At 39.3% G+C, this 27,110-nt stretch overlaps 1 protein-coding gene across 3 annotated transcripts in view; it reads right to left on the reverse strand.

Annotated features, from left to right (window-relative positions):
- Nucleotides 1-27,110, reverse strand: part of GNB4 (G protein subunit beta 4) — a 61,857-nt gene that overhangs the window by 28,762 nt on the left and 5,985 nt on the right. For all 3 annotated transcript variants that reach the window (XM_059064593.2, XM_067034056.1, XM_067034057.1), the window contains one exon: nt 3,438-3,535. In XM_059064593.2, the coding sequence (XP_058920576.1) occupies nt 3,438-3,494 (57 nt within the window). In that variant the 5' untranslated portion in view covers nt 3,495-3,535. The remainder of the gene's footprint in view (nt 1-3,437; nt 3,536-27,110) is intronic.

Genomic DNA, 27,110 nt, shown 5'->3' on the forward strand with positions numbered 1-27,110 from the left:
CAAAATAAATATACAGAAATCAACTGCATTTCTATACACTAATAAAGAACTATCACAAAGAGAAATTAAGAAAACAATCCCATTTACAATTTCATCAAAAAGGATAAATTACCTAGAAATAAATTTAACCAAGAAGTTGAAAGACATGTACACTGAAAACTAAGACACTGATGAAAGAAATTGAAGATGACACAAATAAATGAAAAGATATTCTGTGCTTACAGACTGGAAGAGTACTGTTAAAATGTCCCTACTACCCAAAACAATCTACAGATTTGATGCAATCTCTATCAAAATTCCAATAACATTTTCCACAGAAATAGAACAAACAATCCTAAAATTTGTATAAAATCAGAAGAGACCCCAAACAGCCAAATCAAGCTTGAGAAAGAAGAACAAAGTTGGAGGCATCACATGCTCTGATTTCAAGCTATATTACAAAGCTATAGTAATTAAGATAGTATGATACTGGCACAGAAACAGATACATAGATCAATGGAACAGAACAGACAGCAGAGAAATACATCCACACATGTGTGATCAATTAATTTACAACAGAGGAGCCAAGAATACAAAACAGGGAAAAGACAGTCTCTTCAATAAGTGGTGTTGGGAAAACTGGACAGCTACGTGCAAAAGAATGAAACTGGACCAGCATCTAACATAATACACAAAAATCAACTCAAAATGGATCAAAGGCATGAATGCAAGTTCTGAAATCATAAAACTCCTGGAAGAAAACCATATGCAGTAAGCTCCCTGACATCAGTCTTCCTGACAATTTTTTGGATTTGACCACAAAAGCAAAAATAAACAAGTGGGACTACATTAAACTAAAAAGCTTCTGACTGCAAAGAAAACCATCAATAAAATGAAAAGGCAACCTACTGAATGGGAGAAATATTTGCAAATCGTATATCTGATAAGGGATTAATATCCACAACATATAAAGAACTCATAGAACTCAACAGAAAAATAAAACAAATAATCTGATTTTTAAAATGGGCAGAAGGGGACTTCCCTGGTGGTGCAGTGGTTAAGAATCCGCCTGCCAATGCAGGGGACATGGGTTTGAGCCCTGTTCCGGCAAGATTCCACATGCCACGGAGCAACTAAGCCCGTGTGCCACAACTACTGAGCCTGTGCTCTAGAGGCCGTAAGCCACAACTACTGCAGCCCGCATGCCTAGAGCCTGTGCTGTGCAACAAAGAGAAGCCACTGCAGTGAGAGGCCCGCACACCGCAACAGAGCAGTCCCCATTCGCCACAACTAGAGAAAGCCCGCGCACAGCAATGAAGACCCAACATAGCCAAAAAATAAAATAATAAAAATAAATAAAATGGGCAGAGGGTCTGACTGGCATTTTTCCAAAGGAGACATACAGATAGCCAACAGGTACATGAAAATGTGTTCAACATCACCAATCATCAAGGAAATGCAAATAAAAACCACAATGAGATAGCAACTCACATCTGTCAGAATGGCTAGCATCAAAAAGAGAAGAAATATCAAGTGTTGACGAGGATGTGGAGAAAAGGGAACGCTGAGCACTGATGGTGGGACTGCAAATTGGTGCAGCCATTATGGAAAACAGTATGGAGGTTCCTCAAAAACTAAAAAAAGAACCACCATATGATCCAACAGTTCCACTTCTGGGTATTTATCTAAAGAAAACAAAAACCCTAACTCAAAAAGATATATGCATCCCCATGTTCACTGCAGCATTATTTACAATAATCAAGGTACGGAAACAACCTAAGTATCCGTTGACAGATGAAAGGATAAGAAAATGTGAGATACACACACACACACACACACACACACACACACATATATACACACAGTGGAATATTATTCAGCCATAAAAAAGACTACTTTGCCATTTGTGGTGACAACATGGATGGACCTTGAGGGTATTACAACATGGATGGACCTTGAGGGTATGTCAGACAGAGAAAGACAAATACCACATAATCTCACTTATATGTGCAAGCTAAAAAAAAGACAAAAAACAAAAAACCAAGCTTACAGATACACAGAAAAGATTTTTTAAAATGAGACGGCCATGTGACCAATGTGCTTGGCCAATCAGTCATTCCTGCTCAGCATCCGGAGCAAGTGACACAAAGTAGAGACGGTGGAGAATCCATTCTGGTGGTGGTAACAACATCTAATTCAGAGATTAGCCTATGAAGGCTTCTCTAATCATCCCAGAAAAAATAAATCCCTCCTTTGTTTTGACAGGTTTGTTCAGACACCTAAGGTATCCACTCAGAGTTCTCATTCACATCTAAATCATTAACTTCCTTGAATTCCTGGTGATCAGAGTGATTATGATTTTTAATCTGCTCAGAATCAACATCTTTCAGCTGAGTGTTCTTCCCCCATCCCTTGTTTTTCCTGCTCCTTCCCTCTCTTTCCTGTAATATCTTTGCATAGATCCTATGATTGTTCTTTTTTTCTTATTCTTCACTTTTAAATTAGATAAGTAATTCTGAAATCGCTACTGCAAAAGATTCATACTGGAGAGATCACAGCAGTGTTCCAAGTTACTAATAACTTGGATTCTCCATGCTTCATTATGAAGTTTTTCATTTATATTTGTAAACTGTTTAGCTCTTACTTTTCCCTCTGAAAAGAAGTAGGAAGCAGCAGGCTATACACAATTCAGTCTCTCCTCTACCTTCTTACCAAGAGGTTTCCTAAAAGACAGCATGTCTATATCCTTTCATGTTTATCTCTGCCCTCCTTGATATTTCTCAGTCCAGGGAAGCATCTGTTTTCACTGTTCCAAAAGAAAGGAACAATGTTGTCCCTGAGGGAATATGAGATTTGCAGCCGCAGAAACCCTCTCTCAGAGCCCTTCCACACCCTAACACTTGACAACTTTTCCCCACTCTATTAGGTTTTGAAGTTCTAAGTGTCTTTAATTTTGTTAAAGATGAAGCTTGTATTTGTTCCTTATGCTCTTTACTGTTTTGAGTTGATTTCCAAGAGTAAAGATGACAGACATCTTCATTATGCCACTAATCATTTTTAATGTTTTTCTGCAATCTGATGGTTTAGAGATTAATTTTCTAATATATTACATTATGTGATATTATATTATGTAACATTACGATATTACATTATGCCTCATCATACCAAACATCAAACTATGATTCCAGGTGTGTGAGTAGAAGAGAATTATCATGTCAGCAGAAGATTACATGTACACTATTAACTTCTTAGGGACACGGGGGCCGTTAGTCCACATAGGTATTTGTTAGGAATGATTTTTGGAGAGTTCTTCAGAAGCATGATAAAAACAAATTGACAATTTCTCACCTTATAAATTATTTAATATATGTAGACTTATAAACTAATGCACAAATTCTGTTCATCGCTGGCATTACATAAAAATGTTAAAATTTCAAAATGAAAAAGTTTGCTCTTACCTGGATCTGATTCCGCAGCTGCTCGGCTTCCTGCCTCAACTGCTCCAGCTCACTCATCCTTGAATTTGTTTATCTCAGAAACTAACAAATGAAAGTCACTGTTCAAAAAGAAAGAGAGACTGACTCAGTTCCCATTTACATATTAATCTGCTTTTAAAATACTGACATTTAACTTCCTTTTGGTCCCCCTGAAACTCAAGTGAGATAATTATTATTGGAATTTAAAACTGCTTAGTAAATATAGATCTAGATTATTTACTAAAGGACTCTATGGAGGAATGGGATCAGAGGAAGGAAGAGACAGCTTGAGTTGTAGTATTCAAGACTTAATTATAGAGAATCAGTACTAGAATGGAGTCCAGGGAGAAATACTTTACAACAGTTTCAAGGGCACCAGTAGACATCCGCACTTGGATGCCTAAGAGGCACCTCAACTTACTTCAAAATTGAACCCCAAAGGAGAAACTAACACACTATTGTAAAACAGTTATACTCAAATAAAGATGTTAAATAAATAAATAAGTTGAACCCCACACCACCCTTAAGTCTTCCCCATCTCTGTAAATGGCAATTCCATACTTCCAATTGTTTAAGCCAAAAACCTGGGAGTCATCCTTAATGGCTCTGTTCTGTTTCTTTCATACCCTACATCTAATCCATCAGCAAATCATGTCAGGCAATCCTTCAAAAAATATCCAGGATTTGACCAACTCTGATTACCTCCACTTTGACTACCTTGGTCCAAGCCACCATCATCCACCTGGTCTCCTTTCTACTGCCCTTGCCCACTCTCCAGTGTATTCTAAATATAGTAACCAGAGATGTTTTGTTTTTTTTGTTTGTTTTTTTTTTTGCGGTACACAGGCCTCTCACTGTTGTGGCCTCTCCCATTGCGGAGCACAGGCTCCGGACCGCAGGCTCAGCAGCCATGGCTCACGGGCCCAGCCACTCCGCGGCATGTGGGATCCTCCCGGACTGGGGCATGAACCCGTGTCCCCCACATCAGCAGGCGGACTCTCAACCACTGCGCCACCAGGGAAGCCCCCCAGAGATGCTTTTAAAACACAAGTCACTCTTCTGCTTTAAATCCTACAATGGCCTTTCACTCCACTCAGAGCAAAATCTAACTCTATCTTGACCTACAGAGCCCTACACAGTCCCTTACACACACACCCTCTGACTTCGTATCTCTCCTCCCCCTACCCCTCTCTGCTCCAGCCACTCAAAAGCTTTCTTGATGTTCCTTGAACACACTAAGCAGGCTCCAGCTTCAGTCTTTGCACTTGCTCTTACCTCTGCCCGGAACCCTCTTGCCCCTGATATCTTCACTGCTTGCACCCTTACCTCGGTTCAAATGTTACCTTCTCAGAGCAACCTTCACTGATAGCACATATGTACCCAACTAGGCCCCTTACCCTGTCTTATTTTTCACTGTAATACTCAATGCCATCTAACATGTATTTGCTTATTTGTTGTCTGCTTCCTCCTAGTACAGTGTAAGCTCCTTAAGGCAGGGATTTTGCTCACTTTACTCTTTGCTACATCTCTAGCACCTGAGACACTTCATTCTCCAGTAAATTAACCAACCTGAAAATAATCTAAGAACTAAAGGAAAAATCATTCTAAGGATTTAGCATGAATCCTAGAAGTAAAAGGCAAGGATGTTATGACCTCAGGAAGAAAACAGAGACTGAAAACTGGCAGTATTCTTTCTCTCCCTGTCCTGCTTTTCTCTTCATACCTGCTTTGTTTTTCTCTTTCTACAGAATGACTTTCTGTAGGTATATCAAGGGGCTCAAAGAGGTCTCATAACTTTTAAGGGCATTCAAAACCACCCCTTATCCAACTGTACTGCCTTACCACCCCCCCAAAGCCACACACACACAAGGGACTCTCTAAAGAGGAGCTACCTGCAGCTAACAAGAGTTATTCAGGAAAGACTATGAGTTGTTCCAAATGAATGAAATTTTCCAGCTTGGGTGCCAAAAGGATGGAGGTACTGGGAATAGAAATGACAAAGAGGAAGCAGTTCCCTCATCACCACCACTACTCTGTGGAGGGGGAATACTAGGAGAGGCCGTGGGGCCCTGAGCATCCCTGCACATTCTTGCTGCATATGCCAAAAATACAAGGCCCTAGTCACTTTTACCTAAGCCATTTCTCAAGGCTGCATTTGGATGAGAAAACGTCTGCCCCAAGACAAAGAGAGACCTTGCTTCTTCTTACTGTAAAAGTGGTAAATTCCCTAAGCTCGGTGCTTCTAGATCACGATGCAAACCCAATGCATATGTGGCATCCATCTAGGCACACCTGGGTCACCTCCATGGGACTGGGGAGCATGGGGAATGGGCAACAACCAACATCAGGCCATGCTACTTGGGATGCTGTGAGTAATAAAGTCCTTGCCTCTGACCCAAGAGTCTTATGTCTTCTGCAAAACACTAATAGGCTAATTTATTAGCTTATAAGTAGGTAAAATCCCAGACCCTTTATAGTCCTTGACAGGGAGAAGGTTCATATGAAAGATGAGGGGTCCAATGTGAAATATAGTGAGTTTGTGGCGATTCCCCCTTTTTAAAAATTGAGGTATGTATAATTGGCATACAATATTGTGTAAGTTGAGACATACATGTTGATTTGATATTTATATGATTACCACCAAAGCGTTAACTGACACCTCTATCACATCACATAATTACAATTTCTTTTTTGTGGAGAGAACATTTAAGATCTAGTCTCTTAGCAGCTTTGAAGCATATAACACAGCATGGCTGACTACACTCACTATGCTGTGCACCAGATCTCCAGAACTTATTCATCTTCTAGTTGCAAGCTGCACTCCCTTCACATACAGGCTGAATTTCAGGTCCAGCACTTCATCGACAACTCTGCCAGTACCCTAGTTTCCCCTGCCCTTCTATTTGGTCACATTCAACTGACAAAAATCACAACTTTGATGAACCCAACTCCGTACTTTCTTTCAGCCAGCACTCAATCTATCAAACACTGATTGAAAAGTCAAACATTGGGGCAAGTTAGTTCTACTACAAGTTCATATAAGCAATCTAGCTGGGCCCTCAAAACCACCTGGCTACCATATGCAGATTTTACCCATCACGTCTACTCAATATCAATGATTTCAGCTCCTTTGCATCCTTCGCCAGCTTCTGATCTTCTCACAACCCCTCTTGCAGCAAGTGAGCTTACCTTCTATATCACTGAGAAAATAGAAGCCACCAGACATGCATGAACTCTTTCAATTTCCCACTATTAGTTTTACAAAATGATACATACAGGACTGACTCATCATATGCTCCTCCTCCCCTTCTGTTATAATAGAGAAGCTGACTTTTCTGTCATTTGGGTCAATGCCTCCTCCTGAGATTTAAATCCTATCTCTCCCTATCTTTTCAGTAATCTTACATTTCTGATTATCCCTTTTCATCTAGTACATTCAACCTCTCACTCTTTCTCGATTGTTTTAGTCTTTTTATTAAGAAAAATTTCAAACACAGAGAAAGGTAGAGAAATTAATAGAACAGACATCCATAATGTCCACCGTGAAGGTTTACAGATTGTTAATACTGTTACTGTATTTGCTCCATCTTTTGTTTTTGCTGAAGTATCTTAAAGTCAGTCACAGACATCAATGGATAAAGATACACACACACACACAGAGGCATATTTCTCAGCTATAATAAATAATGCCATCTGCAGCAACATGGACGAACCTAGAGATTATCATACTAAGTGAAGTCAGACAGAGAAAGACCAATATTATATGATATCGCTTATATGTGGAATCTAAAATATGACACAAATGAACTTATCTACAAAACAGAAACAGAATTACAGACATAGAGAACAGACTTGTGGTTGCCAAGGAGAGAGGGGTGGAGTGGGATGTATTGGGAGTTTGGGATTAGCAGACACAAACTATGATATATAGAATGGATACACAAGGTCCTACTGTGTGGCATAGGAAACTATATTCAATATCCTGTGACAAACTATAATGGAAAAGAATATGAAAAACAATGTGTATATATATATATGTGTGTGCAGAACAATCATTGTGTTGTACAGCAGAAATTAACACATTATAAATCAACCATACTTCAATAAAACAAATTTTTTTAAAAATCAGACATCAAGATACTTTAACCCTAGGGCTTCTCTGGTGACACAGGGGTTAAGAATCCGCCTGCCAATGCAGGGGACACGGGTTCGAGCCCTGATCCGGGAAGATCTCACATGCTGCGGAGCAACTACTGAGACTGTGCTCTAGAGCCCGCAAGCCACAACTACTGAGCCCGTGCACCACAACTACTGGAGCCCACGCGCCTGGAGCCTGTGCTCCACAACAAGAGAAGCCACTGCAATGAGAAGCCCACACACCGCGATGAAGAGTAGTCCCCGCTCGAAGAGCAGCCCCCGCTCACCAAAACCAGAGAAAGCCCGCGAGCAGCAATGAAGACCCCAACACAGACAACAAATGAATAAATTTATAAAAGAAAAAAGATACTTTACCCTAAAAACTTCAGGTACACATCTCCAAAAATATCAAGACATTTTCCTACTAAACCATAATACTATTAACAAACCTCCCAAATTAACACCAACTATTTAGTAGCTAATACCCAGTCCATTTTCAAATTTCCCCAATTATTTCACCAATGTCTTCTACATCAGATTTGTTCAAATTACGATCCAATTAAAGGACTATATATTTGGTTTTATCTCTTAAATCTCTCCATCCAGAAGAATCCATCTCCTGTTTTCTTTTTTTCTCTATGCTAACTGACTTATTGGAGACAGCTGTCCTGTAGAATGTCCCACATTCCGTTTACTTCCCATGGTATTGTTTAACTTGTTTCTCTATACTCTATACTGCCTATGAACTGGAAGGAAGTTAGATCTACAGGCTACATGATATTCAAGTTCAATGTATTTGGCAAGAATACTTCTAGGTGAGACTAGTCTTCAAATTACAATACATCAGAATGAACTTAATGTTTATGCCACTATTAGCGAAGCTAAGATTGATCAGTGTATTCATGTCTACTGTAAAGTTATAATTCCTCATTTTCATTCAGCAAACAACCTCTGGGGAGCATTTCACTTTCGACTGTATCCTTTCCATTAGGGGTTACACACTCAAGTCTCTCCCTTTAAGAAAAAAAAAACCTCCTTGATTCTACATTTCACCATCACTTACAGTCGTTTTTCTATGTTTAAGAACTTTCAAAGACAGTTGCCTTTACATGACCCTATTTCCTCATATGGAATTCTGAATTCTCAAGGCTCATGCCCAATGACTTCAGCTAAGTTTAAGCAGGCATAATGGAAAAGGGGGTAATTATAAGGCAACGGATTGTCTGAGAAACATTTCCAAGCAGCAAAATCAGAACCCTTGTGATGCTTGTGCCCAATGAAGGGGAGCAAAATATGCCTCCCCAAAATATGCCTCCCCAAAATATGCCTCTTAGGCAGGAGGCTTACCTTGAGAAACAACAGACACAAGAGGAACTCTGAAAACGAGTAGAAACTACCCCTTTGCAATGGAGTGACATTTACAAAGCAAATCTCCATTTGTAAGGGTGTCTCCCTCTCCGTACCAGAAGTGAGGGATGACTATAAAAGACAAGAGTTTTGGGATTTAAATCTGCACATCAAACCCTACCTTTGCTTTTCTTAGGATCCTCCCAAGACTAGTCTCCACCCCTAACCTCCCAACCTTTCTTTTGTCTTTAGCTGAAGGTAAAGGTAAAGGTAAAGGTATTGGGCTGGCCAAAAAGTTCATTCGGGCTTTTCCTTACGCTGTTACGGGAAAACCTGAACAAAGTTACTGGCCAACCCAATATTTAAGCTGGTGGCTTGGGTTACCTCAGGGAGTTACTCATTTTTCCCTGGGTATTTCACATGTATACTGGAGGTATACACATTAATAAACTTCTGTGTGTTTTTCTCTTGTTAATCTTTTAATACATGGGGTCTCACCCAAGAACTCAGAAGGGTAGAGTGAAAATTACTATTCTTCTGCTACTGAATACCACAAACTTTCTTCGAATGTCTGAAAAATGTCAAAGCAGCCTTCCCCGCCTATCATATCTGTTGCTAAAAACAGGAACTAACTTTTCACTCTTTATTTGAAAACTTATTAGTGTTACCTGAAAACTGGATTCACCTCTTGGTGGGTGTCAAGCCAAAAAACACAACCAAGCTAAAGACTGGGAGAAGGAAGGATTTATTACTTGCACCAAGTAAGGAGAACACTGGGGATCTTTCCCAAAGCAGTGTCTCCCAGCAGCAAAACTTAGGAAATTTCAAGCTAAAGATACATGCAGGGCTTCCCTGGTGCCGCAGTGGTTGAGAGTCTGCCTACCGATGCAGGGGACGCGGGTTCGTGCCCGGGTCCGGGAAGATCCCACATGTTGCGGAGCGGCTGGGCCCGTGAGCCATGGCCGCGGAGCCTGCGCGTCCGGAGCCTGTGCTCCGCCACGGGAGAGGCCACAACAGTGAGAGGCCTGCGTACCGCAAAAAAAAAAAAAAAAAAAAAAGATACATGCAGACTCAAGAAGGGGCTTGGCCCATCTACAAAGGCTAAACTGCAGTTGATTGAAGTTAACAGGGTCAGAAAAGGTCAACAAACATCATCATCCCTTAGGTTCCAGTTGATCTGGTGGTTGAGCCCATAGGCTAATCTTTTACCACAGAAATAAAACTGGGAGTCTTTAGGACTGATATATTATCTTTGCTGTTGTTACTTCTCTTGCCTGTTGTTCTTTCGTTCCCTTAAGATCATTAATTACTAAGACCCGTTCAAGGGCAAGCATTGCCACCAGGTTTAGAGCACAAAATGGCTTAGGCCAAAATGGATTCTCTTCTGTCAAGAAAGCCATTCTTGATGCTCTTTCTTGGGGACCTGCTACCTGATCTGCTTACATTAGTCCTGTCACTATGCAGGAAGAACATTTTGAGTACACAGACTTTCTGTTGATGTTTTCTTCTTACCTGACAATTGTCGTATTCCCAAGAATACCAAAAAAAAAAAAAAAAAAAAAGTACATCCAACACAGACTAGTAGATTATAAACTACTTCCAGAGAAGCCCAGAGGCTGATTAGGGTAAAGAGAAGCAATAGGATACCCAAGATGAAACCTAATATGATAAATCCTAATAAATTATGCTCTGAAGGGGAGGATTTAAAGAAGTAGCCAATCTATGTATTTGACATGGTCTGTGTGGGCTGTAATATGGCTAGAAAAGTTTTGAATTCTTGAGAACAATATTGTTGCATGAGGTATAGCTTATTAAAGTAGCTCCCTCAAACGATACACTTAAGAGCATGCTCAAAATCAGAGAAGTCTCTATGGGCATTTATTTTGACTTGTAGAAAACAAAGTCATCTGACTACTTGCCCTCCTGCAGTTCCTTTACATCCACAGTTAATAAAGGACAGAAATCAGGGAAGTGGCAAAATATTTTATAAAGCATTGTAAATTCTATGTGAGGAAAAGAAAAATATGGAAAATAATGACAGGAGAAAACCAGTAAGACAGTCACCAACGAATGAAAAAATCCTCAGTGGGTGTAGCCAGGCAGACTAAGTGCAGTATCAATTAACTTCTTAGATTAAGGAAGAGTCTTATCTAAATTTTAAAATAATCAAGATCCCAACCTAAGAAGAGAGTAAACCAAAACACAGTCTCTGATCAGACATTCCCTGAGTTACTGACCAAAAAAGGAAGTGATTATAGACAGAAATAAAAGTATACCATCTACAGTGGTTATGTGCCTAACAGAAAACTGACAAGGACTCAGACCTGGTAACTGGCCCAAAACTGAAAACAAAGAGGCATCAAACACAGTACTTTTTTAAAAAGCTTCCAACATATGGGAGCAGAATGACTCTCCAGGCTTACTCAACAGCCCAACAGTCTGCTGCACACCACCGCGCGCACACACACACACAGTTGATGATGATTTTCACAATTATCCTGATATACAGGAAGATGGAGGAGAGGAGGAAAGGTGAGCTATCAGAGCTAGCATCTTCAGCTGTGTAAGTACAGTGTATGCATGATGAGAAGAGAACTTCTCCCCTACCCCAAGGAGAAAGAAAGAAAAAACCAAAAAAACGAAGACACAGATCGGAAAAAGACGCCTGCAAGCTAAAATTCAAAGAAAGGATTAGGCTTATAAAAAATTAATAAACAGAAAATTAAATAGAGTTGGGAAGTGAGAGAGGGAGCTCTCACACCCTGTGTGAGCCCCAAAGAAAGACGCCTCTTCTTTCCTGGTAAGGACTCGGCCAATGAAAAGCCACGGACTCTGCTTACTACAGCCCTCCCAGCTTCATTTTCATCTCTAGAAAAGAGTTCTCATTCCCTTGTCCTGCGAGACTTGCAGCTGGTTTGCCATGGCTGCAGACCCTGAACTGCACTTCTCTGCAATAAACCCAAATAAACCCATCTTTGCTGGAGAAATATCTGGCAGTCTATCTGTTTTAGGTCTACAGAATCTAGAATTTAAAATTCCTACAAGCTAATAACAAAAAAGGCTGATGAACCAAAAGAAAAATGTGCACATTATAGCATGAATAGCACGTCACAGCAGGAAAACCAGTAGAAGCCAATATACAAATGAGAAGATACTCAACCTCAGTAATCAGCGAAATGCAAATAAACAATTTCATACCTATCAGATTAACAGAATTTTTTTCCTCATCCAGGAGCTGGCAAAGCTGTGGGGAAATGGTAACCTATTCTGGTAGGACAGCTCTTTGGGAAGCAATTTGGCAATATCTAACAAGGGTGATGATATGTGTATCTTCAATCTGACAATTTACTTCCACTTCTCGGTAGATGAGCCCTAAAAGAAACTTAAGTACTTGTGCTCAAGGGCTGGATTCATACAGCACCACCTGTAATAGCAATAAAATAATACCTGCCAATAGGAAAATGGATAATTACAGTGTTTTCACAGCAAATTATTACATCGCAGTGAAAACGAATGAGCTACAGATGTATACAACATAGATGAATCTGAAAAATCCTGCTAAGAGGAAAAAAGCAAGTTCCAGAAGACACATACCAGCATAACACTCTTTACAAAACTCAAAACCAACTAAAACTAAATAATATATTGTTTAGGAATGCATACATATGCAATAAGACTTTTTTGAAGCAAGAGAATGATAAAAGAGAAGAAAGGAACACACAAGGAGTTGCAGGTAATTGTTAATTTCCAAATTCCTGAGTTGGATATTTGCTTTACAGGTGTTTATGTATTATCAATAAGCAAGCAAATAAAAATACATAACAGTGAGTCATACATGGATCCATGAATGCTATATTTACAATTAATCCAACTCTTGCACATGTTCAGTTAAACAAGGAGGCCATTAGACTGAGGTGATTCTAATACCTTAGCAGACTGTGTAAGCAAATCAAACCTAAGCCTGTAAATGCCTCACGGTTAAGAAATCAAAACCTAAGGACAACCAATGGGGACTTGCCTGGCGGTCCAGTGGTTATGACTCTGCGCTTCCACTGCAGGGCGCTAGGGATGGGAGAACTAAGATCCCACGTGCCTCACAGCACAGCCAAAACAAAACAAACAAAACCAATAAGGCAATCACATAAACTACAGCCAATCAAATAATTCCCTTGTTTCACTTCCTCCTCTTCTCTAGAAGTCCTACCCCTACCTCCAGAGGTGGCTGGTGGAACACTCCTAACCACTCTGGTTTGGCAGTGCCCAATCCAAATCGATTTTTGCTCAGAAAACTTAAGCTTTTTAATATTGGGTTGGCCAAAAGGTTCATTCAGTTTTTTCCATAAGATGGCTCTAGTAGCACGTAGTTGTCTTTAGCTTCATTCAAAACAATTTTGTTACACTGTATTGTGACAGCTGTCATATGAGCGTGCATTTAAAAAAAAACTTATCAAAATTGGTGAATTTTTGTGTAGCCATTTAATACTGAGGATGGGAGAAAAAAGCAACATTTTCCACATATTATGCTTTATTATTTCAAGAAAGGTAAAAACCAAGTGAAATGCAAAAAAAGATTTGTACAGTGTATGGAGAAGGTGCTGTGACTGATCGAACGTGAAAAGCGGTTTGTGAAGTTTCGTGCTGGAGATTTCTTTCTGGAAATCGATGCTCCACGGTCGGGTAGACCAATTGAAGTTGATAGCGATCAAATTGAGACATTAATTGAGAACGATCAATGTTATACCACGTGGGAGAGAGCTGACATACTCAACATATCCAAATCAAGAGTTGAAAATCATTTGCACCAGCTTGGTTATGTTTCTCACTTTGATGTTTGGGTTCCACATAAGTGAAGGGAAAAAAACCTTCTTGACCGTATTTCTGCATGCGATTCTCTACTGAAATGTAACGAAAACGTTCTGTTTTTAAAACAAATTGTGACGGACGATGAAAAGTGGATACTGTACAATAACGTGGAGCAGAAGAGATGGTGGGGCAAGTGAAATGAACCACCACCAACCACACCAAAGGCCGGTCTTCAACCAAAGAAGGTGATGTTGTGTCTATGGTGGGATTGGAAGGGAGTCCTCTATTATGAGCTCCTTCAGGAAAACCAAATGATTAATTCCAACAAGTTCTGCTCCCAATTAGACCAATTGAAAGCAGCACTCGACGAAAAGCATCCAGAATCAACAGAAAACGCATCATCTTCCATCAGGATAACTCAAAACCGCATGTTTCTTTGATGACCAGGCAAAAACTGTTACAGCTTGGCTGGGAAGTCCTGATTCATCCACCACATTCACCAGACACTGAACCTTCAGATTTCCATTTATTTTATTCTTTACAAAATTCTCTTAATGGAAAAAAGTTCAATTCCCTGGAAGACTGTAAAAGGCACCTGGAACAGTTCTTTGCTCAAAAAGAAAAAGTTTTGGGAAGACGGAATTATGAAGTTGCCTGAAAAATGGTAGTGGAACAAAACTGAATACGTCGTTCAACGAAGTTCTTGGTGAAAATGAAAAATGTGTCTTTATTTTTACTTTAAAACCGAAGGAACTTTTTGGCCAACCCAATATGTCTCAGTTTACGTTCATTTTTATTTTATTTTTGGCTGCTTCGGCTCTTTGTTGCTGTGTGTGGGCTCTCTCTAGTTGTGGCTTCTCTTGCTGTGGAGCACAGGCTCTAGGCACATGGGCTTCAGTAGTTTCAGCACACGGGCTCAGTAGTTGCAATATGCAGGCCCTAGAGTGCACGGGCTTCAGTAGTTGTGGCACGTGGGTTTAGTAGTTGCAGCATGTGGGCTCTAGGGCGTGCAGGCTTCAGTGGTTGTGGTATGTGGGCTCAGTAGTTGTGGCTCGCAGGCTCAGTAGTTGTAGCACACAGGCTTCGTTGTTCCATGGCATGTGGGATCTTCCCAGACCAGGGATCGAACACTGGCAGGCAGATTCTCAACCACTGCGCCACCAGGGAAATCCCTCAGTTTACCTTTTAACACATCTTAAGTCCACTGGGAACCATAAAATAAAAGTAATGGAATGAAATTTTAAAATAAACGGAGGTTAGGTTAAACAACTTGCCTAAAATTAGAACCAGAATTGGGAATTGAATCAAAGTGTGTATGACTCTGGAACCCAGTCTCTCAACCACTCCACTTGGCCTCCTTGGCAGGGCATTTCATTAGAACTCTCCGCTGAATCTAATGATCCTCCCTCTTATTCAAGCTTTACTCCAATAGTTTTACAGACCCCTCACTTCCTAGATTCTCCTTGTACTTCACTGACTATTCCTTATCCGTATCATTGTGGGCTCCTCTCCCCGCCCCTTCCCACCCCCAATTCATTTCTTAAATATTTATGTTTTTCCAGATCTATCTTCAGTCAGCTAGTTAAGAAACTTCCCTCCTGGGAGGAAGGAAAGATACAGATGTGTATGAGATATGAGCCATCTCTACCTTCCTTTACAAAAAAACATCAGAAGTATACAGTCAAGGAATTTCACCAACAGTGATTTTTACTCAAGATCCAATTGGAGCTGTTTATCACAATCTCTGCAGTTGTACTGAAATTACTAACTAAGGCAATTTTAAACTAATAATTTAACAGAAATTAGTTTGATATAAGCATAGTGCTCTTTTAATTACTATAACTTCTTGACTAGGTTCTTTCTCAACATGAATATTTGATTCATTTAACACATTTTTTTTTTTTTTTTTGCCGTGCGCGAGCCTCTCACTGTTGTGGCCTCTCCCGTTGCGGAGCACAGGCTCCAGACGCGCAGGCTCAGCGGCCATGGCTCACGGGCCCAGCCGCTCCACGACATGTGGGATCTTTCTGGACCAGGGCACGATTCCGTGTCCCCTGCATCGGCAGGTAGACTCTCAACCACTGTGCCACCAGGGAAGCCCCATTTAACACATTTTAAATAACTTGATCATATAGTGAAAGCACTGTTAGTTGAGCAGAAGGCAGCATATCAATTATCCTTTAAAAAGTTCAGCTGTACCAGTTACAAATATCAAAAAATACCAATGGGTCATTGTATCCAAGTCAACTTATTAAATAAAATGGAAAAAAAATTACAATTGCATAATTCAAATAGACTTCTCTCTACACTTCTTAAAATGTCCACAGAATTTTTACTAAAGCAAGGCATTATGTAGCCTGTACAATTATACTGCTGTGTTAGTGAACAGTTATTTTAATCCATGTAAGACAAAGACATACAAGTATTCCTTAACTATTAATTTTCATATGGATCATGAAGGCTCATGTAAGGCATGAAAGAATATTTTAAACTGTACTTTAAAAATTTAAATGTAGGGCTTCCCTGGTGGCGCAGTGGTTGAGAGTCCGCCTGCCGATGCAGGGGACATGGGTTCATGCCCCGGTCTGGGAAGATCCCACATGCCATGGAGCGGCTGGGCCCGTGAGCCATGGCCGCTGAGCCTGCGCGTCCGGAGCCTGTGCTCCGCCCGCAATGGGAGAGGCCACAACAGTGAGAGGCCCGCATACCGCAAAAAAAAAAAAAAAAAAAAAAAAAAAAAAAAAAAAATTTAAATGTAAACTACTTTTACCTATTAGTAGTCTATTAGAAAAGTTAAGTTTGCTATTATTATAATTAAATTCTCTAATGTTCTGCTTTTCTCTCTGCAATCCTGATTCATAATTCCTATACTTTATTTATTAAAAAAACCCCTAAACCCTTAATGAATTTGTTAAGGTATTTAAAGCTTTTATAATCATTCTCAGAAGAATGTAAAAACACACTTGCTTACCCACCCCAAGTAGTCTTCCAATTACAGATATTCCCATGTGGCTTTCTTCTTCAAGAAGTTGGCCAAAAATCTAAAGCTGTATGGAGTGAGTGGATAAGACAGGAAAATAGAAGATATGCTGACACTGTAGTAGAGGCATTAAGTTTTGCTTTTTTATTTTGCTACCAAATTTCTCATTACACTGAACATTTTTAAGTGCCCCAAAAGTAACATGATTCAGCCTCTTGTGAACTGAAGGCAGTCTGTCTTGTCTGTATTCCAGGAAAAAATAAGGTGCTGCTCTCAAGTCCGTTTCCCTTCACCTAACTGGTTTGTTCTGGCACAGTTCATTCTCTCACCAAACATTTACCGAACACCTATTATGTGCCAAGAACCAGGGCTAAACGTGAATTAGATACAGGCCCAGCTCTCCAGGAGTTTACAGTCTAAGAAGGAAAACAGGTTTAAGGGCATATTCACAGAAGTCCATAATCCATTACCCTAAGCCCTAAGGGCCAGATGCATTTCAGAATTTGGGAGTCCACAGATTTTAAAAAGATTTTTTAAAAGCTTTTCAGATTTTTTTTTTTTGGTCGCTCCACGTGGCTTGTGGGATCTTAGTTCCCCAACCGGGCATCAAACCCACGCCCTTGGCAATGAAAGCGTAGAGTCTTAACCACTGGACCACTGGGGAATTCCCAGGTTTTCAGATTTTAAAAGGTGATTCATTACATATTTCATTTCACACCAACTGGACTCTGGGGCAGCACCCACATAATCCAGAAGGAGTATTTCTGCAGCAAAATGTAAGTGCCGTCACAACTAGGTGGGGAAAAAGTAGACTAGCAACAGTTTCACGTTAGTTCAAGTTAGGTTATGCCACCAAATGAGTTCAAATCACATAAGGTTTTGCCACTAAATGATATATGAAAAAAATTGCAGTTTCAAAGCATTCTGGATCTCCAAATTATGGATAAGAGATTCTTCTTCTTTTTTTTAAAGCAAATAACAGTTTATCTAAAAGATGTTTGAGGCATTCCCAAGAAATGAATACCTTTCCAGTAAATACAATCTATTATGTAGTGATTAGTCACTGTCTCATTATACAGTTAAAGCAAATCTCCAAGGGTATAACAAGTGATTTCCTACAAAATTGATGGCTACAAGAGATGTGTCTGGCAACACAAATCAACTTCTCAAGCAGAAGCGGCCAATCCTGATCCTGAGCCTCCACCTTCTCATTGCAAAAGCCAAACAAACTTACCTTGATCCGTGATTCTCAACCCTTGTGGCAAACAGAACCAGGTAAACTGGTAAGAGATTCTTGACCTATAATATATGAGGAGGATTACCTGGATGACCCCTGATGTTAAAAGATACTTAGTATTTAACCAAGAGATGACATTTATTAAGCACTTACTATGTGTCATGCACTGTTCACAACTCTTCACAGTAACTCATTTAACGACCTCAAATTAACCTCAAAAGGTAAGTACTAATATCATCCTCATTTTACAGATGAGGAAACTACATGTTTTGGAGGTTATGAACCTCACCCAAGTTCACACAACCTAATGAGAGTTGGAGTATGACTATACTTACTGTGTGATCCCAGAAACTGTTTAACTTCTGAGTCTCAAGTTCCTCATCTGTACAGTGGAGACACTAATGTCTACATCCAAGTGATTGTTTTAGGGATTAAATAACACACATTAATAAAACGTCCTTGGAACTCTAAGTCAGAGCTAATTTGGCCCAACAAGGGAAATATATGAAGAAGGTATAATCATAAACATGACTCAGGCCAATATTTGTATTTGTTGATGGATCAATAGATATAACACAATAATACTTTAAACAAAAAAGGCAAATAAAATTATTACCAGAAAGAATTCTGTTCATGGCCTCAGCATCCCAATTCTCCTGCAATGTAACCTCTTCTTTCTCTCCTCAGCTCCTTGAGAAGCACTGAAGCTTCCTCCCTGACTCTAGAAGGTATAAGTTTTCTGGGAGAGGTCCTAAACTACCCCTACCCCGTTTGCACCCTTACTTATAGACTAGGACTCTCTAATGAGCATAGAGGAGGAAGATTCAGAGGGGGAGAGGATAGGAGAGAATACATCCAATCATTTAAAGGGCTATCTCAGGGACTTCCCTGGTGGCTTAGTGGTTAAGAATCTGCCCGTCAATGCAGGGGACAAAGGTTCGAGCCCTGGTTCAGGAATATCCCACATGCCACGGGGCAACTAAGCCCATGCACCACAACTACTGAGCCTGTGCTCTAGAGCCCACGAGCCACAAGTACAGAACCCGCACTCCACAACTACTGAAGCCCATGTGCTCTAGGACCCACGTGCCACAACTACTGAAGCCCGTGCACCTAGAGCCCGTGCTCCGCAACGAGAAGCCACCGCAATGAGAAGCCCGCGCACCGCAACGAAGAGTAGCCCCTGCTTACTGCAACTAGACAAAGCCTGTGTGCAGCTATGAAGACCCAATGCAGCCAAAAATAAATTAATTAATAAATTAATTTTTTTTAAAGGGGGCTATCTCAAACTACACCCACCTCCTGAAGATCTCAATACCTGACTCTCCAGAAGCACCTTGCCCATCCCACTCCAATGCCGTGACTCCTGGATTGGGGCATTATTAATGTTATATCAATCAGGTGTGTAAGGGAAGAAACATGGTTGATAACCACTAATTTAACCAAATAGCCTAATCATTGGTTCTCAGAAGGTGGGGACCAGTAGCATCAGTATCACTGAGGACCTTGCTGGAAATGCAAACTTTTAGGCCCTTTGCCAGGCCTAAAGAACCAAAGACTCTGAGATGGAGCCCAGCAATCTGTGGTTAACAAGCACTCCAGGTGATTCTGATGCCTCCTGGAGTTTGAGAACCACAGGCCTAAACTCTTATCTAAAACCACTGGATTGGAGGAAACCTCAAGGGTGTGTGTTCATGTATTAAGAAGTTGCTAAAAAATGAAAGGGCATTTATATTATCTTCCTGGTCAAACACAACACCTAGATACTTAAAAAAATAAAGATAATAGATGGAATACATAATTATAGAAAGAAATCATTCCCATTCCAATTGGTTTTAAAATAGAGCAAAACTGGGACTTCCCTGGTGGTGCAGTGGTTAAGAATCCGCCTGCCAATGTAGGGGACATGGGTTGGAGCCTTGGTCCTGGAAGATCCCACATGCCACGGAGCAACTAAGCCCGTGCACCACAACTGCTGAGACTGCGAGCCACGGCTGCTGAGCCCACGTGCCACAGCTGCTGAGCCTGTATGCCTAGAGCCCGTGCTCCGCAACAGGAGAAGCTACCACAATGAGAAGCCCCGCACCGCAACGAAGACCCAACACAGCCAAAAATAAATAAATAATAGAGCAAAACTATTTCCCATATCTGAATTATGAAAATTTTTAGTTTTATTTTTCTGAATGATAGCTGGGGAATGAGAAAAGAAGCAACAGGAAAAAAAGAGACGTTTCCATATACATTTCCTATTTCAACACTCACACCTTAAAATATTTTTTTACTAAGAAATCATTAACAATTCCTTGACGTATTTCAGGTGTTATCTTCCCTTTCCTCAAGGGAAACAATGCATCTGGCAAAATCTTTATTTTCTTTCTTTTTTTTTTTTTTTGGCAGCCATTGCCTTCTTTAAAATAATCTACTTGTATTTGGTCTTGCTTTACTCTTCAAGAAATATAAGAAAGAAATAAACACCAGGATTGAAAAGGACAACATAAGAACCAAGCTATCTTCTATGTTGAAATACCCATGTCACCTGAAAAGACAGATACTTGTAAACAATTTTTTTAAATTCAAGTCTTAAATGTATTAATCTTTGTTAAAGTAGCGAAGTATATGAGAAAATACCCCGAAGAAAACAGTGTTTCGTGTATCCTTGGAACTAACTAAAAAAGGAACTTGGATTATGAAATGCCAAAACTGACTTTTATATATTTTTCTTTAAAAACAAAAAAACCCACTTGTGATTAAGTTTTCTTAACAAGGCACAACAGGATCAGTCTATACATAGTTATAAACCAATCAACAAGAAAACAAGTTCCTTATCTACGTGTCATAAACAGATCCACTTGGGGTGAACACTTTGGATAATAATTTGAGGCTCTATCATTGAACAGGCTATGTCATCGTTGCAGAATCTAAACTGAGATGGTAAATTCCATGACCCCATAAAATATCATGCATAAAATTTTTTTTAAAGAACAGGAATTCATGGGCTTCCCTGGTGGCACAGTGGTTGAGAATCTGTCTGCTAATGCAGGGGACACGAGTTCGAGCCCTGGTCTGGGAGGATCCCACATGCTGTGGAGCAACTAGGCCCGTGAGCCACAACTACTGAGCCTGTGCGTCTGGAGCCTGTGCTCCGTAACAAGAGAGGCCGCGATAGTGAGTGGCCCCCACTTGTCACAACTAGAGAAAGCCCTCGCACAGAAACGAAGATGCAACACAGCAAAAATAAATAAACTAATAAACTCCTACCCCCAACATCTTCAAAAACAAAAGGAATAGGAATTCATGAAATCAAAAGCAAATGGATTTTTGTTGTTTCATTCCTACATATTTTTTACATTTGTGTTATAAATTAAATGTGAGACATCTGCAATGTCTTAAGACTATTTGCCATTTATAAAAGCTGTGTTTAACCCTAAGTTCTTTGAGTTTGATTTTTAAATTAAATTTTTAATTAAAAAATTATCCTTAATCAGGAAAGGGAAAAGGGGAAGAAGTCTTGAGGCAAAGCTAACAAAAACTAAAACTGCTGTGATATCAGGTACTACATGAAAACCTGATGCAGAGTACATGTTTTAAATATAAAGTGGATATGCTTCTGTTCTTCTTAGTGTATCTCTTTTAAATTCCCACATACGTATATATAGAGAGATACAATGGAAAATTTAAGTGAATAGGTTTAGCTTTTTTCCATTTAACGTTTTGGGAAGGCTTTCAAAAAAAAAAGTTTTCTTCCTGCATTTCCTATTATTTTTATCTCTACTCCCAAGTACATAATAAATGAGCACTATTCCAACTGCTGTCAATTCAAATCATCATGTGATTTATTCTTCCACTCAACAAACATGTATTTAACACCTACCCTGCACCAGGCACAAGAACTGACCCATCCCATTCAGAAAAATTCATCTTCTCACAAGAAAGAGAATAATTACATTAGGATGTAAGTGCCACAATATGGCACATATTTAGAGTGTTATGTCACCAAAACCAAATGTTTCATGAGAATGTGACTGAACTCAACATACTAAGGATTTCCCTTAAACTAAATGCAATACATTCCAAAACCACTGTCTGTGAATCCACTGAAACCACTTTCAGTATGCTTGTATTTTTAGCTGTACAACCTCCTAAAGTAACCAGTTCTATAAATTCGCTGTCAGAGATGTAAAATAGGAGGGTATTTCCTTTTACTTAGTCCTCAAACTACTTTCTCTAAGTTGCAACGCCTCTAGTTTTAGTATTTCCAAGGCTTTGTGCACCAAACATTAAGAAAGTGAATTATGATTATGTACATTACAGATCATAACCTTGTCAGCCCGTCTTTTCTCATATGACTTCACTCAAATATTATCACCTCTTGGATTTTTTTGATAGGACCATGCATGGTTCATCTCTGTACCACTAAGTCACAAAGTCTTATACACTTTAAAGTCACATGATTTGCTTTTGTTTTACCAGAAACAACACAAACTCACCAGACCTGATTACATATTACTCTTGGTTATATCTAAAAATTTTTTTCAATTAATCCCACCGCTAAAGGATGAAAATATGACAGCTGGATATATCAGAATTTCATCCAACAGATTTTTATGAGTGCCTAGCAGGCATCAGTCATGATCTAAGTCATTTGCTGAGTTGGCTTGATAGCATAAAATGTGACTTGTGTAATTAACATATTCATAGAAAGGTAGCTACAATTCCGTATGTTCAGTTTTAATAAAAATTAAATATCTTAAAATTACCAATAATAAGTCCAAATAGAGTATAGCACTCAGTGTCTTTCTTCCAGGGCAGATTTCATTCTTTCTAACATAAAGCTATAATGCCTATGCACGAGGTAAAACTTTGGAAGTTTTACTAATTAAGAAGCAAGTGTACTTATATGATGTTGGTCTGAGATGAACGGATATCCACCAATGCTACTTCAGGATCACACTTTCTTTACCAAAATGTCATCTGATTGCTCTCTTGGGTTTAGACTAACAGCTAATTAATAACCCACACTAGCTATTTGGAACTCCACTCCATCCACAGCTCCCTACTCCTACAACTAATATCCTCAAACTCCATCAATCAACAGAGAGTTGATCTCCACCAGGTGGCTTTAACAGTGTACTCCCTTTTAGTTACATCTACATTGTAGTCGCATACAGTTTTAGTCTACTGCTCAGACTGTCCTATTGACGTTTTCATCCTGCCACACTCACTATCACATACACCAATACTGCCCTTCAGCAGCCTTAAGGAAACACACATTGCTCCTGATGCTTCACAATCCCTTCATAACCTGTCTCTCTATCATCTCTAGAAACTATACACAGATGTTCCCTCATGAAAAGATTAGTTATAACCATGGGGGAAATTTACATACAAACATTTCTCTCCTTTTTTATATCCTAAGGCATGGAGGAGTCTGTGTGTGTGTTTTTAAATTCATTTTCCCCAAAAATCTTCCTTAGTGGCACATTAATAATTAATAAACATAATAAAATCTCTTGTTGATAAAGTTTAATTCCCCAAAGTAAAGGTTAACATAACCATGAAAACTAATATCTATTAAAACATTTAAAATACCAACTGCTTTTGCTTTTTTACACCAAATGACAAGGAGACCACATTTTTCAAAAAGTTTATTCTCTCCCAACAACATCCCTAGGGGCACATTTAGTAAGCAATGCACATAATGACGAGCCCTTGTTGATGAATTTCAATTTCCTTAAGTAATTAGCTCTCTACCATTTTTCCACTTAAATACATAATTCAATTTACAGAAGGCTAGAAAGTAAAAAATGTTTCAAATTATTTCCTTATAAAACTGGTCATTATAAGCCTTGTTAATTATCCTAAATGCAATGTATCAATATAATCTATGTCACATGCCAGTTGTACAACAGAGCCTCATTTGGCTTAAGTTGCATTACTGGGGTTTTAATTTCACAAACCAAAGAGTTAACGTCCAATTTTCATATTTTAAACAATTCCTGAGTAAAGGTGTTTAGGTGGGGAACTCATAAAAATTGAAGGGGAAAAAAACGGAGCCAAGCCATTGGTAAATGTCATCATAACAAAAATACCAAAAATTCCTATGTAAGAGCCCAGAGGTTATTAGCACTTAAGAGCACAGGGACCACTGTCCTCATCTTTGTCCCTACCAAAGTAGTGTTCTCACTTTATGATACAGATTCTATCAATTTCTCTATAGCTAGAAATGTATTACAAGTTAGATGATGAAGAAAAAGTAAGGCTTCTAAAAACATGGTAGGACTTCCCTGGTGATGCAGTGGTTAAGAATCCACCTGCCAATGCAGGGGACACGAGTTCGAGCCCTGGTCCGGGAAGATCCCACATGCCGCGGAGCAACTAAGCCCGTGCACCACAACTACTGAGCCCACCTGCCACAACTACTGAAGCACACGCACCTAGAGCCCATGCTCCGCAACAAGAGAAGCCACCGCAATGAGAAGCCCACACACCACAATGAAGAGTAGCCCCCGCTCGATGCAGCTAGAGAAAGCCCGTGAGCAGCAACGAAGACCCAACACAGCCAAAAATAAATTTTAAAAATAAATAAATAAATAAAAATAAAAACATGGTTATTTTTGAAGAGGTAAGAATGAATGTTTAAAGACAGTCATCACCCAATTGTCTATATAACCAAAAATTATAAATCAATTGGACAGCTAAAGGCGAAACTGGGGAAATAATTTTTAAGCTGTATATTGCCTTAAATATTAAATATGGACATTAAGAGAAACTTTATATTATTTTAGCAAGTCAATAGTACACAAATGTTGAAATCATTTAATGTGATTTCTACTTCAAAACAGATTAAATAAGATATAGTTCTCAGCAATTCTGTAAGAAAAAGCTCTCGATGATGCATACTAGGAAAGTGGTATTGAGGAACACATGCTGTGAACTCATCAAGCTTTTTTTTTTTTGGCTGTGCTGCCCAACCAGGGATTGAACCCGTGCCCCCTGCAGTGGAAGCACGGGAGTCCTAACCACTGGACTGCCAGAGAATTCCCCTTATCAAGCATTTTTGTTGTTGTTGTTCGTAACTATTACACCAAAGGAAATTCTTTGGTGCCTGTACCATTCATAAGACATTAGTAGGAAGGCTGTAGTGAAGCACAGTAGATAAGAGTGCTGCCTCTAGTACCCAACTGTAGGGGTTTGAATACTGGCTTTTCCCTGGCATGTGTTAACTGACAACTGGAAAAGTCAACAAAGGTTAGCTGAAATTATTAGTACAGTTGAGAAAAAGATGTCTTTGAACTAAAGATGTAAAAATGTTAAAAATATTTTAAGAGAATTACATTTAAGCAGAAATTATTTTAAGTAATCAAAACATTTTGGAGCTAGTTTTATTTTTCATCCTAAGCCAGAGAGCTCTTTAAATCTAACTACTGCCAGTTTTCTTTTCATTCTTTCCAACCTTATTATGGTTAATTTTGAGGCTTACCTAAAATTTAAATTTTCAAATCGCTGTAATTTAAAAGTTAATTATCCAGTTTGTGATCAAGACTCATCCACTTTTATTTCTTCCTACTGACCTACTCTACTATCTCCTGCTTATTAGTACTCCCTCCACCAGAGGGCAGACAAAAGAGAGATGAAGTCGTGAAACACAAAGCTGATAACTTGTTAGCTTCCAGAAAACCTGGAGCAGTGTCACCAAAAAACAGCACCGATGTTATAGGATTTTCTGAGACAGTCTTCTCCAATTGCAATAGAGTTAAATCAAATATAGCCAGAAAGTTGGCAAATATTAATTCATGCATTTATTCATTCATTCAACAAATATCTGAATTCCAACCACATGCCTGGCACATTCCCAGCTCCAGGGATTCAGCAGTAAACAAAGCAAAGTTTCCCGTGGTCATGGAGCTTTATTCTATATTTGTCTAGGAGAAGATTATAAAGCTCGTGAATAAATAACAATTTCAAGTACAGATAAGTACTATGCAGGGGGGAAAAAAACCTGCAAGAAGTTAGAGGGTGACCAGGAAGGCTATTTTTAAATAAATTAATCTAAGTAAAGACCTGAATGAAATGAGGGAATGAGCCATGCCTTAAGTGGGGAAGAGCATTCCAGGTACAAGAAATAGTATTGATAAATGCAAAGGCCCTGAGGCAGAAACTAATCTGGCAAACTGAATCAATGGGAGAGAGTACAGTAAGGCTGGAGGGGAGTAAGCAAAGCAGAAGGTATAACAGAGGTGGGCAAGAGCCCAACCACGTGATCATGTAGGCCTCCTGACCATAATAAAAACTTCAGTTTTCATCTAACAGTAATGTGTTCTGATGACTGGGAGATACAATCTGATTTGATTCATACCTTTTAAAGTTCATGCTGTCTGCTAGGGGACACAGACACTGAAAGCTGAAAGACCAGTTAGGCACTACTACAGTAGTCTGGACCAGGAAAGATGGTGGTTTGACACAAGGGTAGTGGCAGTGGAGGTGATGAAAAACGGACAAATTTGGAATAATTCTTAAGTTAGAGGCCATAATACTTGCCAATGGAGGAACAGATACAGGATGAGTCAATCAGGATAACTCTTAGGAGTTTTAAACTGAGCAACTGGGTGGATAGTGATGCCATTTACTGAGTTGTAAAAGAATAAGAAGCCACAGCCAGTGAGGCAGGATGAAAATCAGAGTTAGTGTCCCAGAAGTCAAGGGAAAAAATGCTTCAATAAGGAAGGAGTTATCTATCATTTGTGTCAAACGTGGCTGAGAGATCTAATTTGGCAAGACTGACATCCCTGGTGACCTTGAATGGTTTTGTGGCATAGGAAGGATAAAGTCTCTGGCGTAGGTTCAGAAGAAGAGGGAGAGGAGGAGTTGAGAAGTAGATATAGCCTACATGGAATCTTTCCAAGATTTTTGGACACTAAGTAGCTTTATTAGTTTTTGAAGTTTTAACTTTCCAAGTTTTTGGAATTTCAAACTTAAAGTTGAAAATTTCAATATAGTGAATACTCTTAATTCCCTTCACCTAGATTCACCAGCTGTTAACATTTGCCACATTTGCTTTATTGCTCTCTCTATATGTAATAATTATTATTGCTTATCCATTTGAGAGTAAATTGAAGATATTTTGACCCTTTACTCCTAAATAATTCACTGT

This window comes from Kogia breviceps, chromosome 5, assembly GCF_026419965.1.
Source record: "Kogia breviceps isolate mKogBre1 chromosome 5, mKogBre1 haplotype 1, whole genome shotgun sequence".
In the NCBI taxonomy this organism is placed as follows: domain Eukaryota; kingdom Metazoa; phylum Chordata; class Mammalia; order Artiodactyla; family Physeteridae; genus Kogia; species Kogia breviceps.